The sequence below is a fragment of the Malurus melanocephalus genome, unplaced genomic scaffold, assembly GCF_030028575.1.
Source record: "Malurus melanocephalus ecotype Western Australia unplaced genomic scaffold, MMel_1.1 scaffold_8, whole genome shotgun sequence".
Taxonomy (NCBI): domain Eukaryota; kingdom Metazoa; phylum Chordata; class Aves; order Passeriformes; family Maluridae; genus Malurus; species Malurus melanocephalus.
The window spans coordinates 1,715,741-1,736,977 of record NW_026623240.1 but is presented as its reverse complement, the minus strand read 5'-3'; the positions used below and the strand labels follow the sequence as shown (position 1 = coordinate 1,736,977).

At 38.9% G+C, this 21,237-nt stretch overlaps 1 protein-coding gene across 5 annotated transcripts in view; it reads right to left on the bottom strand.

Moving 5' to 3' along the window:
* The window catches only part of BCAR3 (BCAR3 adaptor protein, NSP family member), a 79,724-nt gene that overhangs the window by 36,924 nt on the left and 21,563 nt on the right, over positions 1 to 21,237 (bottom strand). Inside the window, exons 1-2 of one of the 5 annotated variants that reach the window (XM_057373754.1) lie at positions 20,233 to 20,293; positions 8,713 to 9,037 (exon numbers count right to left, since the gene is read on the bottom strand). In XM_057373754.1, coding sequence (XP_057229737.1) covers positions 8,713 to 9,029 — 317 coding nt within the window. In that variant the 5' untranslated portion in view covers positions 9,030 to 9,037; positions 20,233 to 20,293. Of the gene's footprint in view, positions 1 to 8,712; positions 9,038 to 15,206; positions 15,421 to 15,498; positions 15,603 to 15,626; positions 15,651 to 20,232; positions 20,294 to 21,237 lie in introns of those variants that run through there. The other 4 variants (XM_057373764.1, XM_057373746.1, XM_057373739.1 and 1 more) reach the window with 4 other exon arrangements.

The window sequence follows — 21,237 nt, the reverse complement described above, 5'->3', positions numbered from 1 at the left end:
GATTTTTCCTTTCCATTTTCCCTCTCAAAGAGAATCTTAAAAATGGTGAACCTACATTCTCACTTATTATATTAGATGATCTGCAGAAAAAAAATTAATAGTTTTAGATAACTAACAGATCAGATGAAAGATAGTGGCATGTTCTGCTATCTCTCAAAAACAATTTAACTGAAGGTTTGYTCCAATAATCCAAATCTTATCTTTCATCAGATTTTATTACCTTTCAAGTAATGCTGATGTTTACCTTCATAGTAAGTTTGATTTTACAGCTGTATTCATATGCACTTGTTAGGTTTATGTGGAGTCTGCATATAAGTCAACCAATCCTGTGTAAACTGAGTTCACTCAGTAAACTGATCAGTAAACTGATTGGATTTTATTACACATTCTGGCTTCCTAATAATCAGGAAATACCAACTTACATTCAGATAAAAAGCSTATTTAATACAGAATGATGTCACTGGAATAGAGAAGTTTTCAGAACACYTCAAGCTGAGGAAAGTATGCAGCAGAACCCACTATTGGCTTCATGCTCTTTCTGTACTTATTCCGTCACAGAACGGAATTTAAGGGAGGGATGCAAACACACTCTGACCCTGAAAGCTGTTGCATGGCTGCTGACACAGAACTGCTATGAAACCAAATGGGATCAAATGCCTACTTCAATTTGTGTCTTTGAAATCTCTCCATCTCTGTACATTTTTGAAATACACACTACTTAAGTACGAAGGTGCAAGTTTGAGCATGCTGGACATAGTGTGTTTCAGTATATGTAGTGCAGACTGATGTTATTTGTACTGTAAACTAGAGTAAAAGACCCGCTGATTTTATCCCCCAGCAGCTTCTGCTTCACACACACACACTCCTACTACATTCCTAAGGGCGWTCCACCCTTCTGTCTCCAGCTGCACAGTACCATGGACATGACTCATTCAAACACCAGTGGAAACAAGTGCAAACTGCCATGACTAACTGTGGAATGACCTGCAGTTCACACAAGAACAGTAGGAACTCTTCAGTAATTAAAACTCAAGAAAAGATGCAATGCACTTTTCCTTGAATTAAATGAAATCTCAACGTACTCCTGTTTGTTCAGAATATCCCAGCAGAAAKAATGTTTCAGCCATTTACTTTTTAACATTTCAATCCACATCCCTCCATCTTGCTCCAGTTTACCATTGCAGAAGAAAAATCTACACTCGTTTTTCTACCTTTTCCGAAAGAATTTCTGTTTCTTCACCACAAGCAGTACCAGTCTCTACAACATGTTCAACAGCTCAGACTAGGCACAGCCATTCTTTCTCTATTTTCCTTAACATTTAGGATTACCAGAACTAAGACTCTGTCCTTCAAAACCATTCTTACATATTTTATCACAAGACCTATTCTGTGAAAGCAGTGGTTGGGCAGCAAGACTACTGCTTATTCAAAGCAGACACTGTKACTACAAACTGGTTTATATATGTTCTGTTGCCTGTTGAGTTAYATCTTCAGCTAACAACTCTTTAAACTGTGCAGTTATTCCAAATCCAGTGGAACARAATTTTAAGTGTTCAAAATCAATATAACCTTACAAAACAAATAYGCATATTCCAAAAAACACTGACAAGTGTTCAGCAGAATCACAGTCTCCATTAATTAATCTGAAATTCATCTAAATCTAGGTACAGTTTATTCATAAATTATGTTTTTGCACCTGGCTAATACCTCCTTCAGGAATGTGCATTTGGACTGAAGCATGGGAATGCTAATACTTTTTAGCCCTGAAGAAGATAATCGTGGCAAGAATTGTCCTCCCTGTCTAATCTCTTAGCCCAATTTAAAGAGCTCGTTACAGCAGATGCCTCTCTGCATTGGACATTTCAAGTAAGCATTAGGACTATACTCTCCTACATAATATTTAAATACTATTTACAACATAAAAGGGACAGAAAGGAAAAGAAATGGTCACAGATGAACAGGAGACAAGATGAGGAAAGAATATAGTGCTTGGTACAAATGAATAGGGTRCTCCATTACATTTACGAAAGAGACCAGAAAAGAGTAGAGCTAGGAAAGGAGCTTTGCGTGTGATGGAAATTTTCTTGAATTACTCCTTCCACTACATTCAGTGTCCTCTGCTCAAAGAAGAAATAGCCAGAAAAAAACCCTACATTTTCAGGAAATTTTTGAGTTTTGATAATTTTGGCTAATTTTGATAGGGGCTTTGAGGGATTTGGGCTCCAGTTTACCTTGAGATAAGGTAAGTCATTCATTAACAATAAGGTCATGGTCCCACAATGTTCATCCCACAGGCCACTTCAGTTCCTCTGCTCAGAAGCTGAAGGACTGTGGTTTAATTCATCTCTAATACTGGAGAGATGGTCTCTTTTTGAGACATTTTGTCCTGTTTTCCTGATTTCCCTCTCCCAAGATCCCACATGGGCAGATTTCCAGTAACTGTCACCTGTAGCCAGTTTTCCAAAATCACCATAAAAATCAAGAAGTGAAGCATTGGTTCTGCAGRTCTATGTCCACCAAGCAAGGAAAGAGGATGAGAACATCAAATGGGAACAAAGGGGCAAAGTAGAACTTCACAACAAAGAATCTGAACCCAACAACAAACAGAGGGGCTAAAAAGAAAAGGTAGAGAAGCCAAAACACAAACAACCCCTAGAGTTAAAGGATAAGAGGATTTGATACTGAATGTAAGCAGATAACATTAGCTATTCTGTGCTTATRCAACACAGCATTTCTTCCACCRCAAATATCTACCACCTTTAGTGGGTAGCTCTGCTCCACCTCTGAGACAGCAGAGGTCAGATCTGCAGGTGCACATGTGAGTAACACACATCAAGAGAAAGAACGGGAAAATCTGTGACAAAAAGCATTAAGTATTGGCAACATCTAAGGAATTCTTATTTTTGAAAAACCTATGCATGGAAGAAGTCCATGAGATACTCAGTAGCCCAAAATTCAACACACTTGTGGTATTTTTACAAAAGAAACACAACCACAAACTCACAGTTTGGCTCAGTTTTTTTTWAAAATAAAACTCATACTAAGAGGTAGTTTCGGGCATTACACCAAAACCATGACTATTTTTACATTCAAAATTTTGTRGGTCTATAAAAATACTTCCCTACTTTATCCTAAAATTTAAAAGGGAACCAATTCTTCCTGTTAATCTGGCAAATATTTTCATACCTGGAGGACTACACTGTATTCTACAAACAAAAACCCCAGTGTTATTCACTTTACTCCACTGGGGAAACATATAAAATCYTTATTTTACTTGATATATTAAAATATTAATTAAAAAATACTTTCAATTTTCAAACCGCACCTAACCATATGCTATACACGTACACACAGTATCAATATAAATGAGTAACACAAATTCAAACTAAAATTACCAACAAATGTTTTCAAAATCATTAACTTGAACAAAATAAATGCTGTCTAAATACCTGATTCACCCCATTCTCAAAACCCAAAGAGAAACAGAATTTGCAGCATCTGAATAGGCAAAACAGGCTGCAAATTCTAACAAGGATAAAGCAAATCCCTGAATAGTGTGTTCTTACCAAGTACTGCCTTGCCAACTCTTTCCCYTTATAACTCAACTGTCAATTCAAGGACTTCAGCTGGTCTCATCTGTTGTGGCAATACCACAATGAGAAAAGGAAAAGTTTTGGGAACCCAAAATACAATCATTAATAGCTTTATACTTCAAGACTAACATCTTGCCATCCTTCAAATTTACTGCCCTCCAAGGACAAGGTCCTTTAGAGAACAGTGCATCTGCTTAACTTATGCTGATGAAGTTACCTTATAAATGTCAGAGGTATTAGTCAAGGTTAAAATGAACGTATTTTTATTTTTTCCTGAACAGTTATATGAGACAAGTATGTGAGAATCATCCACCAAACATGAGAGCCTTGAAGATCAGAAATTCACAAGAGAACAGAACATCCTAAACAACCAGATAAACTAATCTGTTCTAGAATAACTCGCTGCTACAAAGTCCAGTGCTACATGAGAGCACTTTATCTGAAATAGCTGACATGGAAAAACAAGAGGAAAAAACGTCTGCTGAACAATAGTCAAACTAAGAGACTGGGGTCTAGCTAAATATGCAGTCAGTACTACCATATTTTTAGAAATACAGAAACTAAGTGCATTCTTTGCACCTGTATGTAGATCATTAGGGCCAACCTATAAAATACAGTTCAGTTTATAGGTTATTTATCACATTTTGGTTGTTTGYAATTAGGTTCAATGAGCATTGGAAGATGTTAGAGCTACTGGTCTGACCATTTCCTTAGTGAAAGAATAAAGCTAATCAAAGTATTTTCTTCCATTCCTCCCCACAGTCACCAGATTGAATTTTTCTTTTTTAATATGCTTGAACCATGTCAAATGCTAGATATGGACAGTTCACTCTTGAAATCTTGGCAGAGTAAAAAAAAGTTCTTATGCCTTGTCTACCTACAAAAATGAATTGTTCGTAGCTATGTCAGTAAAAACAGAAATAGTGCTGTAACTATAATCACAATCAGGACTTACAGCATGGCCAGGAATTTACTAGGCTTGAAAACAGAAAATTAAAACAGAAGCAAAGATGAAGATATTATAATTATAGCTCTGTAGTTATAACTCTACACTTCAAATTCATAAACAGTTACAAGTAAAGCTTCAAGAACAGGAAAAAAAAAAAAAAATCAAATTCTGACCAGCTGGTAGGTCAGAACCTCTCATGAATGATGATAAAACAAAGCGCCCAAGGCATCATACATTATTTAGAGAAATTCACCAAGTATTTTCATTCCAAGCCAATTTGAACAATACAATCATACTGTGTATCAGTGACTAAACTTTTTAAATGACTGTATAGACAAATAATGGAATTTGAACAAAAAATTGTCTTTACAAGCACGAGCAGATGAAATGGCTACTGGAAAGAGAGCTAGTAAACAGAAATTAAGCCAGCATATATTCACAAACATCCTGTACAATGTGAAACAGCCAGCGTAAATTAATGTCAGCTTTGTTTTAAGGCTTTAATTAGCATGAAAACTTCGAGTGATCATTTCTGGCAGATGGTGTGTTTCAACACTTCCTAGGGGTAGGCTCAGCAGAGGGAAGATAGTGATTTAATGCAAATGTGCAACCACACAGTTTCTCCCAAAATATCCAAAATTCTGTTCTACAGAGTACTATACTACACATATAGGSCAAAACCAAAATCAACTCATTTTTCTTTCTTTCAAATATTAAACTTCTCATACATGTACTTTTAGCAGTCAAAAAAGTACATGTGTGAGAGTAGATTGGAGTGAGTCTAGACAACAACGGAGCTGGGGAAGGGTCTGGAGGGTGAGTCCTGTGAAGAGCAGCTGAGGGAGCTGGGGGTGTTAAGCCCAGAGAAAAGGAGGCTCAGGGGAGACCTTATTACTCTCTACCACTGCCTGAGAGGAAATTACAGCGATGTGGAGGTCAGTCTCTTCTCCCAGGCAATCAGTGACAGGACAACAGGGCATGGCCTCAAGCTGTGMCAGGCRRGGTTCAGGTTGGACATCAAGAAGAATTTCTTCACTGAAATGGTGGTTAAACACTGGAATGGGCTATCCAGAGAGGTGGTGGTGGAATCATCATTACTGGGAGTATTCAAGGAACAACTGGATGTGGCASTTGGTGCCATGGTCTAGTTGACAAGGTGGTTAGTCAAAGGCAGGACTTGKTGATTYTGGAGATCTTTTCCAACCTTAATTTTATGATTTTATTCAATACCAGTACTTAAGAAAACATGCAGCAGCAGTCAGACTATGGAGTAGATTCTTGTACTTCTTGTATCTTGCAATAATACTAAATCAACTCAAACCTCAGCTGYAGGAAAAAAACCTTCAGAATATGCCTCCTGCTCCTCTCTTCTTGTCTTTCCCTGGTATGTGGTTTGGCTTACCAATAAAGTAACAAGTGTCAGCGTCAGAGGACAAGAGCAGATGGGCTGAGGTTGAACCAAGGGAGCTTTAGATTAGGTAGTAGGAAATTTTTTCCACAAAAAGGATTGTAAAGCATTGTAAGAGACTGCCCAGAGAAGTGATGGAGTATCATCCCTGAAAGCATTCAAAAAATTTTTGGATATGGCACTTTGGGCCTTGGTTTAGTCGTAAAGGTGATGGTGATGGTGAAGAGAGAATACTTTAGCTGTCAGATGACAGTCCAAGAAGCAAATCACTTGTTCTGCTATCTCTTGCAATCACACTGCCTCATGAAACAGAGCACAATATCAATACTGGGATCTAGTTTTGCTTCAGGATATTTGCAAAAGTCTTTGCTCTACTCCATCTTCTTAAAATGCCTCAGAAATTCCATGCATCTCTGCACTGAGATAATATTTAAGCATGTTTATATCAGAASTGGTACCAGACTCACAGAGGTAACTACTATGTTAACCCAAGACTACCTGAGTACTGTTGACATCCAACTGAAATGGTGSAGAATGTCAAAACAGGCCTTTGACAGCTGCCTTTATCACTACACTCAAACTTGATGTGATAGTGATAATTCTGCATTGCTTTTAGGTCTTGTTTATTTGAGGGACATTTGTTTGCATTAATGAAAAAACATGAAAATGGCACAAGCCTKCCAAACTGTAATGTCACTCATGAAGAACTATAATAATGAACACCACAAACCCAATGACTATTAGCTCTGGCCCACTGGCATCAAACACAGCACTTAGCTTAAACAGTGCATCATGAAAACGTTTCACTAAAATACGTATTCATGTGTTCAATTTTTGTAAATAGTATTATAGCAATGAAAAACTGATATACCCCTGAATGAGAATATCCATGTAATTTTACATTATTCCAAAAATCCCTACACTTAAATAACAGTGATTTTTAAAAAACAAACAAAACCAACACTAACAAGGCAACACAGACTCCCCTATATTATTAGGCCCAGATAATTTCAATCTGAGYGCAAACATTAGAATACATACCTTAGCATATATGGCAAAATGCTTACCACAGGAAAATCAGACTTTCTCTCTCAATTTTCCTTTAATTTAAACTAATGAAAAGTGCTTGTCATTGCAAGAAGATTTAAGAAGACTGCCAAGTCACTAGTGTCTTCTGCTCTAACACAACAGTGCAGTCAGGTCAGGGAGCAGAGCACRTTATGATCCACAGTACAAATTAAAGAAACCAATTGTTGGAAGTTTCTACCACAGMATTCTGTGTGTGTTTTAGGAAAGTAATTGAAAGATCAAACAGGAACAGAACTTGCTGCTATGACTCAATAAACACAAATTCTATTCACAGGCTGCTCAAATAACCTCATTTGAATCTCTTTATTATTTCACAAAAGCATTATGTTTTAATTCTGACCAGGCAGATCTTCCTGACATTTTCCTCTTAAGYATTCTGTTTGTACTCTTACTGGCTGTACCAAAGTGTTCTTTATAAGAAAAGGTTAACTTGTCATAAGACAAGTTATCAGTAGCATTTGGTCTCTCAAGAAGATCTTGTTTAGTAACTGCTCTTGAAAAGAATTTATAAAATACAACTTCAGTGTATATCACCATATTCTTTTCATGGCAACACCCCAGGCTGCTTGCATTCTCTAAAAGTATGTAAATAAAAGAAGMACAAGATGTTTAAAAGCCAGTTCATGTAAACAGGTACATCTCAGAGATCAGTGACAGAGGAATACCAAACCCCCTTAGGCCCTTTCTTCTTTTAAAATGAATGGGGTAAAAAGAAGGACTTCTTTTTAAGTGAGAAGAAAGCTTGATCCTATAAACCAAAATCAAAAAGCRTAAGAAAACCACTCTACACGCATAACTTTACCTAATTAGAACTTGCCTTCCCTTACAAGACTTGAAAACCAAGAAAGTGTGTAGTGATGGACACAGCAGGACTATAAATGCTAATTCAGAACTTGTAATTTGGGTATCTTTTCTCAACCTTTAACCCCGTCAGCCAAGCAACCAAACATTCTCTCATTTCTATGTCTTTAACTGATCTTCTGCATTACACTGMATTTCTCTTGTGTTAGCTGGAAATTATTTTCCCATTTTACAAAACAAAAAAAAGGATATTTACAATATCAATTACTTCTTGTAAGCAATGACATATCAGTGATGACAACAGATTCACAAAAGAAAGGCTAGCTGTAAGAGTCTAAGTCTTTCTCATGAGTTAGGCATATGTTAACCACGAAGTCAGGCAGGAAGAATAAATAGGGATGATTTGCCATTARCTCAGTGTACATTAGGTTCCACTAAGTCTCCATGAAGAAGGCTTACATGTAACTCTAGATYTGAGGCAGCTGGAACACCATGCTCCTGTTCTTTAGCCCTCCATCCATACTGCAATGAATACAAATCAAAACCAAGTTTGAACAGTTATGACTTCTTTTTAAAAACTGCTCTGTTACAACAATGCAAAGGGTCATATCAATGCAATTCAGTGACTTATACAACTTTCCTCTGTGAGAATAGTACATGCAATATTACCACTTTTAAACATTCAGAGGCAAGACACAGTCATTAAAAATTATTTTGGTCTTCCATCAAGACCTAAATTGAGTACTAGGGAGAAAACTCAGCTTAGAGTTATAGTAAACAGCTGTACCTTTGTTAAGGCCTTTAGAGGCCTAGAAGAATATGTAGTAATTCCTATGTAACTAAGRTATGTAAATTAAGGTTTTACAACATACCTGGCGTGGAGTTCACGGCTCTTCCCATTTTCTGGAGCATACTCTTCTATAACATCCTGTACAAAAGGTGGCTGCTGCCGTGTTCTGGTGCAAGGCAATGTTCCCACATGGCTAAACATATCACAAGACCTGGGGGGAACTGTCCCCCTCTTCTTCCTGGGGAGAGTGCCATGGATAGAGACGCCTTGAAAGGAGTTTGAGCGATGCTCGATTGGTGAAGGTTTTGTGGTCAAAAGGTCCATGGAAGAAGCTAATGAGAACTGGTGGTTCACTGGGCCGTTTCTGGGAAGACTTGAAAATTTCCCTGCAGCTATCATTTTTGGTTCTGGAAAAACAAAACCAAGATTTCTTAATATGTATCAATCATCAAAGTCCTCCCTTAAAGGAAGTTAAATGGCATGACTAACACAGGTATCTGAAACTGAACTTTTGCTTTGCTTTGAGGCAGTCAGATACCTCAAGACCCAGTCATGCTGCTCCCGGCTGCACGTCAAGCACACACACATACATACAACTTTATACATGTTAAAAGTCACATTAAAAAACAACCAATCTGGACAAACATGCAAGAGCAGGCCCTGAACAATTCTCCATTTTTATCCACAGAGTTCCTCTTTTTTGCCTTTTCACATCCTCTGAAGGCTCTGGTATCAACTTCAAATCACTGACAAGAGAAGTTTTAAGAACATTYTGTCAAAAAAAGGAGACTACAGCTTGGTTTGGAAGAACAGGTTTTTAAACCCAATAGTTGGCACACTGTGAGGAAAAAAACTGTTGCTAAGGAGTCTTGCTCAAGTAATAAATCTAGCAGATAACTGGTCACATATTTCTAACAGGCTGTAAACTAAACGGCTCTACCCARGAGATAAGGCCAGGAGCAGATTACTGGAATTCTCTTCTTCAGCATGCCCAGCCTGCTGGCTCAAATCGTTGTTGACACAGAGATTTGTATAGCTGTCAGTCTCTGGTACAATCAATTACAGTCTGCCATACAGTACAGGTTTTTCTGTTATTGTGAGCAAAAAGCTTTGTGAGACAAACACTTCAGGCTCATTAATGAATTACTGTCCTGTTCCTCAGGACACATTAACAAAATGCTGTCCTGGGCTCAGTAAATAGCGCTGTATTACAGAAGACAGGGTTGTCCTACACAGTTGTATTACCCTGTAAAAAMCACTCTATGGAACATACCACCAGACCCAAAGTACAACCAGTCCTACATTATTTAACCTASGTGTTAGACAACCAGGTGCTTCCCMAAAAAAATGGAATAGCYGTAGAAGTGGCAGAGATTGATATGAAATCAGAAAGCAGAAGTGCTTTTGGAAATAACAGTTATGGACATGGGGAATCTGTTCTGACATGGGTCAAGTTTCATGCTGAAAAATAAGATGAGCACCCTGAAGGCCCAGTAGCCTGGAAGTCAGCTGCTCACAGCTGCACAAGAATTCCTCCTGGTTTGGGGAATGCACAGGTGTTGCAAGGAAAACAGAGGTGCTTCTATAGTCCTCCTGCACCCTTCTCCATCCTCAGCATCACAGCTAACAACAACATGTTTTTGTACTGAAGCTACTGTTACTTCTACTCAGAGATTATCAAAACAGGCTTACTTTTACAGTAACGCTAAAGCTGATCTCAAAGTATGTAAAAATTCTGCCTTTTCCTGTAAGCTGCACTGCAGTGGTTCACTAGCTGGATAAGGTTTTCAGACTTCAACAATAAATCCCTTCCCAATTCTCCCTTATTGAAAGTCCTACAATAAATACCCAGGTTTTTTTTTTTTTTTGTTTACTCTTCAATTTGCCAAGCCTCTGTCAAAGCACAGGTACTATGTACTATAGTAGAAAAGCCTTAGGAAATAGCACTTCTGCCTAGGGAGAATCTGTTTGACTCTGGTCAGGTCCCTTCACAATAAAAGTAGAAAAGAGTTGAGGTGTTAGCAAAGAACTGACACTTTTAGTCACACAGATCCAAATAAAATGCAAAATCCTAAAGAAATCAAAACACACTCTCCCAAAAATTCTGCCATAAATTATCACATGGACCCTTGTGAAATACTAAATCATCTCTCCATTTGTGATGTAGCTGAACTACAATTTCTGCTAGTTTCAGCTAGTACTAAAAATATCATATAATTATTTTSACAATAATTGCTGTAAAGTCAGTTTTGCATCACAATTGTTCAAATAAAAGAACTGGTCCACAGATAGGAAGATCTAAAATGCAAATGCTTACCACAAAGTTGCAACCTCCTCTAGCTAAAGCAAACTGACAGAGCTTGTTCCTTGTAAATTCAGTTTTGTTATTAGAACAGAATGATAAAAATTACCTCCAATTTTTAGAGGTTATTTGGAGGGGGAGGGGAAAGGCTTCTTATAATTCATACAATCATTTGAAACTCCATTTTATGTGTTCACTGTCAAAAGCACCAAACAGTGCTTATGTAGTCTGAAAAAATGGAAGCTAGCTGGCTCATATTKTACAAACACTGTTATCCTCCCTTCAGGGGCGGCTGAGAGTCTGTGCTTAATTATTGTACTTTCTCATTGGTTTATACAAAAACCACCTCCAAACCTCTGAATTYCARCTGGTTTAGTTCAGGTTATCCAGTGAGAGATTTTTCCTTAGCCTTTCCTGCAGGGTTACCACTGCTCAGCTGAAATGGAACATATGATATTATTAACCACTGAAAGCTTCGGTTTAATAGCTGATACCAGGTGAGTCCACAATAGGCTACTATGAGATTAAATTGTCAACCACTTCTTGTCTGAGGATTCATAAAGAAAGCTGAGAATTCACTCTYCTAACCAAATTACAAGATAATTATTATAGCACCCCAGGAGATTTTCAATCCAACAGCCTGAGAGTTTTCTACAAATTAATGACCCCCTGATGTACATCATTTTCCATTTCATCCCTACTCCTAAGGAGCCCTTAAGAATCAAAACCAAACTCCTAGAGTTGTCCTAATCATTGATTCTTTTTAGAAGCATTCACAGTAACATCACGTGACTTACCAATTCAATACCCAATCCTTAAATTCACACCTGAGTTTTGTTTTGAGGTATCAAGGTAGAGTTCCACAGTTAGTACAAAAAATACCCTACRCTCAAGAGCTTGCAATACACTTAGCCACAAATATATATATAGCCACAATATATATATAGAAGCTTTGATAACATTTCCAACAAWCCTCCCTGCAACACYTCTCAAAAAMCCCCTCAAAAAATCCYRACCAAACAACAGGTCTGGTAGCTTCTACCATATCTTTATCTGCTTGCCTGTGTGCTGTTGTACTATATATTCTTCATAAAGATAAACAAAGAACTGAAACAATCAGCTCAGTTACAACAGTCCTGCCAAACTATCCATACAATTTTCTTTATTGAATATAAACACTGGAAAGTTGGAGCCTCTTCTGTTGAAGACTCTGGAATGTCTCAAATACTTTAGTATAKGATTCAAAGAATGCTTGATTTTACCAGATATAGAAACCTGAAAATTTTACTCTCCAAGAGACAGTATGCTTTGAACATGAGCCATTATGSAATCAACAATAAAAATGGTAGAAAAACTGACACAACAATAGCTCAAAAGGAACTGAAATAATACACTAACAGAAATAATACTGTAATAGTACACAATCCTATTTGTCATAATGCAGCMCCTAACAAAACAGAACACTTTGGAAGTAATACAAATATCCCCTAACTAGGTGCAAACAAGATGGACTTATACCAATATAATGTTAAAAAGGGGAAATGAATTTGTATGGGAAATGAAGTGGCACTTCYTTGGAAGAATATATGGGAACAGAATTGTCAGGAGTTACATGGTGAAATCAGAGAACTGGAAAGCCTGAAAGGTTTCCAGGTAACTTCTGACATTCTAGTTTTTTGTTATGAATGAGGGTGAGCAAATACAAATGAAGAGGCCTCTAAAATCAACATGGCATTTAGGGTAACAGTATGAGATCGGACATAGAATAAAATACGTATCTGATGGGCAAACATGCATAAAGTTCTAATCTGCTGGGGTGTGCATCTTTTCACATCACTGCTCAAAAGAAAACGGAACCATRAACAATGAAACAAATAACTTTCACTTCCCTAAAAAAACATACTAAATATCCTTCTGCTTGTGCCATCTTTGGGATGCAAATCCAAATTTTCTGGCTCAGCATGTCCTCATGAAAACTTTCTTATATTCACACAGTCTGAGGAAGTGTTGTGATGGTTCATTCAAAATGACAGAGGTACAAGAGTAAGTGCCCCTTCCATACCACAACATAACACAACCAATGGCAGTGGCTTCTACTTTGTAGTTTCAATATATTGGAGGAAGAGAAGCTAGGGAAAGGGAAATGTTCAGTTCAGCCTCAGAGATGCATGAATGGCATAACAAACAGTCCAAGGCTCTATATTTGCATGCTAATGGAAACCTCATAAAAGGAAATAGAAAAGCAATTTCAGAGTTCCAAATCAAACTCCCAAGCTATCTCAAAGCTCAAAGTTATATCTAAATCAGTTTTGGAAATCACAAAACCCACATGTCTCTTTCTTATTGATCTTCCATTTGGGTGATTCTCCCTYTTAGATCAAAATCTCTGGAGTTATACCTGGTCTTACCATATCACCAATCTTTACCATTATCTATGCTATGAAGCTAAGAGGGCTTGAACATGGTGTAAGCTATTCAGCTGAGTGTTCTCAGGTATCTGAAGGATGGAGTCAGCTTTTGTGAAAACTCTACTTACTTTTGCCACATCAAATCTCCTCACAAATTCCTCCCACCTGCCTCCCATCCCCACCTTCAAATCAGCAATAATAAATTTCAGCAAGTGGAAGATACATCTTCTCCCTGCTAAGTCATATGGCATGTTTGCATGCACTATGCAGATGCACACAGGAAAAAAAAAAAAAAAGAAGAAAGTGAACATCCTTAATGGTGAAGAAAGTCAAGGTCAGGACAAAAAAAGGCAAATGAATTTCCCCAGATTTCTGTGTGTGTGCATAGTAAGAGAAAAAGTGTGACTTAAAAGCCTATAAAGTTAAAATATCATTGGAAGAAATACAGTTAAAACAGTAGCCATCACAGCTTAATCAGGGTGGATTTCTCCCTAGAAGCAGTGTAGTATCCTTCACTATTTTAACACAAAAGAAAGGATTTCTGCTCCCCACAACGGCTTAGAAGCAGCTTTCTGCAACCTGCATTTTCTGCTTTTGTTTAAAAAAACCACAAAACCGATCCAGTAGCTTCCATAGCAAACATATCACAGGACTTTGAGAAGAATATGAAGGTTCAAGAACCTACAGCCTGTTATGATACAGAAACAGAGATTGAGAAAGCATATGCAGTAGTTCAAAGGCTTCAAGCTACTATCAGAAAAAAACATGAGTCTGTCAAACATCAAACATCTCCACAAGATTAGAGTCAGGTCAGTGCTTCCAGAGGGTCTTGAAGTGCTATCACAATGTTCATGCTCTCCTTCTCTCTCCTTACATATGCCATACAATTTCCACCCTCCCCCATATATCCTTGCACTGTAATCAGTCAGCTTATTTAAAATGTTATTTTTAACTATTATTCTCATGCAACTGAAAACACACAGGCCAGGATATGCTATCTTTGAAATCTCTTTTTTTCTAAGATGAGAGAAACAGGTAAATCCCATACCTCGCTTCGTGAATTTTCACATGTAGAATACCTTCACATGTATAAAAAATGCCAAGAAAAACTGATAATTGAAGATGATTCAATAATAAGTACAGCTGTCTTCATCTGGCCGTGAAATTATCTTTGAAATTTAAGTGCCCAATCAGTTAGCTCAGTAATCCCGAACAGCATGAAGCCTTGACTTGAAATAAACCTTCTCTCCCTATTCTGCTGGCAGAAACGGAGAACTTTACCAAGGTTACAGTCAAATCTAGCTGTTTCTTAGCCAATGCTTCAAAATACAAGCTTTTGTTCCCTCCTTGGTAAAGGAAGCAATTTATTTTGACTGCTCCTCTGTTGCCACAATGTTACCTAAAAAAAAAGAAACCAACTCACCAAAACAACACACTTTAACTGAAAACCTTTTCAGCATTGCTATTTCAAACTAACAACCAACTTACAGAAACCACAAATTCAGACAGAAAGGAGTGCTTTTGCATTCGGTCCTCCTCAAAAGACAAAGGAAAAAACARGGCACAGCGTTTCTTTTCTCTCTACTCAGGGAAGTATCTTGAGTGCAACCACTTTTTTACACTTATTTAACAGATTTCCATGGGATCAATTCCCACAAAACCTAAGCACTAGACCCAGCGTCTCGGCCGCACTGTCACAGCTACAGCATTTCTAGCAGTCCGCAAGCCAACTCGGGCAAGGGCTCGCCCAGCTCCCGCTCCCCTGCCCCGACGGCGGTGTGGGGACATAGGGACACCCCGCACGCGCTCACACACTAAACCAACTCTTCATTCTCTGCACGAGAGGTCAAAGCTGTCCCCAGTTACCGGGTCTGATCACGGCTGCTTCTCTCCAGGCTTTCTGTAGAGCGTCCGTCCTGGCGCAGCGATCCCCGGGGCAGCGAGCCCCGCCCGGGTCCCTCCCTCGGGGCCACAGAGCCGGAGCGGGCAGCCGGGAGGGGTGGCCGGAGGCCGGACCCGCAACAACAGAGGTCAGGAATTGCCAGAAAATGAACCGGGACGTTGTTAGAGAGCCCAAGGTCTAGCCGTGCCGCGATAGGAGCTGGCGCGTACACCAGCACCAGCCCGCCCCGCAGAAGCGCAGTTCGCGACAACTTACGGGTGACTCAGCCGGAGCCTTCTGCGAGCGCCTGATCGCTCGCTGCCCGGTCCGCGACAGCCCAGCCCCGGTTCCGTGCCTGTCCCGCCTCCAGCCCGGCACACGAGTCCCTCCCGGACTCCCCTCACCTGGAGCTGGAGGCTCTGGCTGCCGCGGGCGCTGCGCAGCCACCCGGGCCCGCAGTCAGGGCTCCCGGCCACACCCTCCGGGCCGCTCAGGCTGAGTCTCGCCGAGCCCCCGGCGCACCAGCCCCCGRTGGCCTGACCTCCTGATGCCCTTTTCCATACATTGAAGAACTTGACCTCCATAATTTCGTCTCTCAAATTACACTACAGCAAAAATTACCAGTTTGCTAAATCCACCTTGTTCAAAGACGATTCAGAGCCTGTTGCATACTTTACGCGCACAATTTACTTGCATTGGTGGACTCCCCCCTCAGCCTACCAAGCCGAGTGAAGCTATTTGTGCAACAGGTTGATGGGATAAAACATTTTCTATAACCAAGGATTCAAATAGCTGTACAGAATKGGGAGCTACTGAGTGAACAGATGGTCACTTACCCTCCTTTGTTAAGTATACCTTCAAAACAATGAAATAATTATAGMTAAAACTAGTTACCTCAAACACCTTCAGCTATACCATTGACTCAGCCACAGGGCTTTTGCTTAAATACAAATCAAGGCATACTCACTTGACTTTTAAAGCACTGTCTAGATTAAATTTTTTTCTTTAATATTGTATTTATCTCTTTCCCATTGGCTCTGACTTTCAGGCTGCCTGGCCAACATTTCTCTGGTTTTACCACAGCTATTCCAGTTGTTCAAAGCACTTTTCATTCCCATCGTATCAGAGTTCAGAAGACAGCATTCTGCTGCTAACCTATTCACAGCTATCCTATTTGCATCAGCTTTCCAGAGGCAAAATTTCTCTGCCTAACCAAATATTTAATTGATTTTGACATTAAATATTTGATCCCTACTAGCTGTATGGTGGTTCTGTTTTGGGAGATCCTCTTCATGCACTATTTTCATTTCACACTAATATTCAATCCTTTCATTCTCTTTCTCTATTTTTACCAGGACTAGCTTTCATAAATTACTTCTTATGTATCCRCTTTGGAGCCTCACTACATGATGTTGCTGAAGTTGTGATCCTAAGATATCTAAATGATAAATGCAATTAAGGATCAGATTATTTATCTTCCAGGACCTCTGTATAACATCAAGCCAATAATGAAATARTAATAAATATATATTCAATAAATGAAACYATGAATRAATAAATAAATATATAATGAATGAATAATAAATACAATATAAATAAAATACTGTAAGATGARTAAAAATGAATAAATGAAACTAAAATATATCAATAAATGGAACTATGGTGTTCTAATGCTAAGCAAGTTAATACTACATCCAACAGTGACAGCACCAGGATTAAAAWTCCACATGATGGTAAAGGAAGCTCATATTAGCATTTCTGACAAGTGTTCCCCTTCCCACAGCAACACCACTTCRGTTCCTTAAGGCAGGAATGAGCAGTAGGGAAGCATTATCAGTGATGCCATTGCCACACACCTTTTACAGCAACTTAACCAAAAAGTTAAGGTATATGTAAAAGACAACGGTTTTCAAAAAGATCCATTCACTGGTGCTGGGTCATAAATCACTACTTGTGGCMTGCTGACAGACTTATACACTTAGATATTCTTCTCTCCACAAATTATAGAAAATTGTAGCATCCTATTGACACTGAGGAGAGCCTTAAAGTTAAGGTCTAAATTAAATCTAATTCCACATAAAACAAGACTTGAATGCACGACAAAACCTCACTCCATTCTTTTGTCAATTGTTTTTCCCCAAATACATTGTCATTTGAGCTACTGATAAACTAGGAAATCTACCAAATCTTGACTAGCTGAAGGAGCAGGGGGAGAGGGRAAGAACAACAGACTAATCTCAACTTGGACACCAAAATGCCTCACCAATATATCCAGGGCAAGCAAAATGGTATTAGAGTGAGAATACAGAAAGAGGAATTGAGATACCTGGATKCCACATTCAGTTCTAGTATTCTGACACACTTGTTTCCTGTATGACATATGCTAGCATTTTTGTGACATACATCACAGTAGTTTTTCTYCACAGAGAACATTGCATAATACTCTATCAGCTTATCAAGTGGAGGATGCCACAGAAGTGCAAACTATTATTTTCCTCATTGCATAAAGGCAAATGTCTTGCTTCTCTATGTAAACCACAGTTCAGGTAAAAGACATCTAAAATCATGCCAAAAACTCTGATCTGTTGGCACATGRGATGGTCTCTACTGGCTGATTCTAATAACTCAGGAAACTTTTAGGCACTGCAGTTACATAGGAAGTAGTGTCATGCTTGTCATTTTTTTATGACTAAGAAGCAGAAAAGGAACAGTAGTTTCCTTAGTAGCATGCCTACGTGCTAAGTAATGGGACTGCAGGAGGGCAGCCCTGCCTAAACTGTGATTACTCTTGCATGAGTCATTACATTCTTTTCCGAAAGTTTTATTTTGTCTTCAGGTGAAATTGCAAATTGGTCTTTGTCTTCATGTGTGATAATTTACACAACTCATCCTTGCACATACTTGATGCAAAGCTTTTAAAGAGAATTTGCCTGCAAGCTGCAAAAAGGAAAAATTCACAGGACTGCCTACAGTAGCTCCATTAGTTGTGAGTTACTCCAGATTAAGGTAGACTAGATTCCTCATTGCAAAACTTCGGTTGTTTTCATACTTTATATCTGCTTTGGAATTGAGTTTACTGAGCTGTGCAATAAAGTCTGGAAGCACCAATGTCCTGAAAGAAGCGCAGCAGCTCTGTCAAGCCCTCCCCATCAGCATTCCGTGTTAACCTGCCATACCCCTGAGCCATCTATTTATCTCTATGGCCCCATGCTGTCTGTGTGTCACCTTGCCACAGGCACAGCAGCAGTGGAGTACTGTGCTTTGTAACATCAACCTGGGCAAGGCTGGGAAAGCAGCAGTGTGCTGGCCATCGCTGSCCATGCCTCACACACTGCTGTGGCCTTCCATGGCCACCCTTGACYTCTCCTTTCTGAAGGAAGGGACTATGTACAGGTGCAACTTTTCACTGCAAAGACACCCATACAAGCAGCTAACTGAACACGTATGTGAGGAGGAACACAACTGGAACATAGGCCCCAAGACCTGTGCTGCTGCAGTTTGCATGTCTTACTCATGTCCAGAGTTGTGTACTTGCCAGTTCTGGAGACTATTTTAAAATGTGCTTGGCTTACAGAAACAAAAAAAAAAGAAAAAAAAAAAACAAACAATGGGACAATTCAAGAGGATTCATTGGAACTTTTCAGTTTGACCTTAAACATCAGAATTCCAGGCTTCCTCAAATAATCAGGAGAAAACACATCTACTCCAAAAGCACTGTTCTGCCGCTGCAATGRTAAAATGCAGAAGTAACTACACATGATGAAGAACAAGGCATGTGTGCATTGCTCACACAGCAGTTCTTGTAATTTCCCTGGTAAACAACAGTCAAAGCAAGTTGCTACTACAGCCTTGCCTTAGAAGAAAAAAGGCCCAACTAAACAAAACGCTATACTGGAGCCTTGACTCCTACAGATGCCACATAGAAAAACTAACGGTCATAGCTGTTGGCTAGGAAATCAAGTTTATTTGCTGTTAATTTTCAAGTTAATCAAAGACATCAGGGCAAAAAAAAGGACAATATGAATTGAAAAAYGCTCCAGCACCTGGAATCTGACAATATTTAGTTTGAAAACCATGAGCTATGGCAAATGTGCTTTCTAATGTCCTCACTGGCTGCCAACTGAAACAGCCAAGTCTAGTCAGCACCCACCCAGACTTCCATAATAAAACTATCAGCATCATCTCTTGCTGTTTGATTTGTCTCGGGTCTGGAGACACAAGGTCTTTCAGAAACTCCAAAAGAGTTATCTGTTATGAGTCAGTGTTCAGAAACCTTACAATCCCCAGCCTCAGAAAAGTTTGCAAGCAGATATATCCCATAGCTGATCATCCTGCAAACAGTGCTGTAGTACAGAAAGAGAGTTTGAAGAGTTATATAAACCTTAGCTCATTCAGTGACAAACTGAAGCATGAACATGCTCTGGCTTGCTAGAGTTTCTGGCTATAGCATACTTAATTTTTGCAGACCTAGGTAAGTACACACTGGGTACATATAATACCAGAAGACTGATCTTTATTTACTACTAGCTAAAAATCTACAGTTCTCGCAAACCAGTGTTTTCCAATAGGAATTAGTTTATTGTTAAACTCATCTAATCTGCAGTTCACTAGCTAAAGTCATCAGTCAGAAATAAAATGAAACTCTTGGAAGAATTTGAAARAAACCTTCATTATAGTAGCTATCAGAAGTTCTCAAAGCTACAAAATCATATGTGCTTTGAGTTGCTGGAACCAAAAAAAACCCAAGTACAGTCAGTCATATAATACCAGAAAACTATCATCTTGAACAAAAAATAATCAATAATTTAAAAGTCATTAAAAATAAATTGCACAGATTCTGTGACAATAATATGTGTCCCTCTCCCCCCTCTTTCAATTGGTCATTGAAAATCATGCAAAGCAACTTGTGCTGGCATTGCTTAGACAGACCTGTTTTAAAAGTTTGAAATACATGGGTAAAATGGCACTAATTCCAGTTTTCTTTTATTGAGTAGTTTTGGTAAATGATACCTTAAACTGGGAAGAAGCTGGACAAGGTCTTAGGGGTCCCTTGTTATGAGACAGTCTGTTTTCTTGTCTTTGCTTTTAGCAGTGGTAGAGCTGTTACTGTGGAGCTAAGACTTTCTTGCAAATTTCTGTTTCTCCATGTTCCTGTAAAAGTCTCAAATACAGGAGAATTAACAGCATCTCTTTGCCTGTAGCAGATGTTTTTCATTTAGAACATAACTGATGTAGACGCGAGGGTAAATACAGAAGACCAGAAAGCACCAATAAGCAAATTTGGAACCTTCCGTAGATGAAATGGTACTGGCAGAGGTGTTTGTTAACAACTCTGTAACAGCATTTACATTTCTGACCTTCTCAAACAGATACAGCAAAAAACTCCAAATCCTTGTGTCTCTCAGTGAGAGCAAAATAGACCACACAGGTAGCAATGCCACCTCTAACTATTATAGAGATCAAAGTGTTCCAAGCAGCTTTCTCTCCCTCTGTTGGCAAAGCTATCAGCATACTTTAGCACAAGGTTGGAATCTGTCAGCTTGACACTACATACCACTGCCCCAAAGCACCCTGGGTGCATTTGCAATGTATCAAAGAGCAAAAGCACCAGAATGGGTAAAAGGACTTTATCTGAGARCGACAAAGGCAAGATATTTGGGGCTGACAATGCAAAACCAGTCATGGCTTTATGCTAATTACAATAGTCATCCAATAAAAACCCATGAGAGAGTCCCTCAGTTATTTTATACCTTTTTTGAAGATGGACTTCTCTATTTATATTGTCCCAAGCACAAGTCAGGCTCTGTAGTGCTTGTTCAGCTTCCTTCTTAATACCACACAACTTAGGTCTTCCATATCATGACCAGAAATTACTTCATATTTAACTTCATACTACTGCAGCATGACAAGAAATACAACATAGACAGAAACAGTTATCCAAGAAGTTAMATGCAAAATCTAAAAGCAGAAAGTTATGGAATATTAATTGCATTCAATCTAATTCAGATTTTGCAT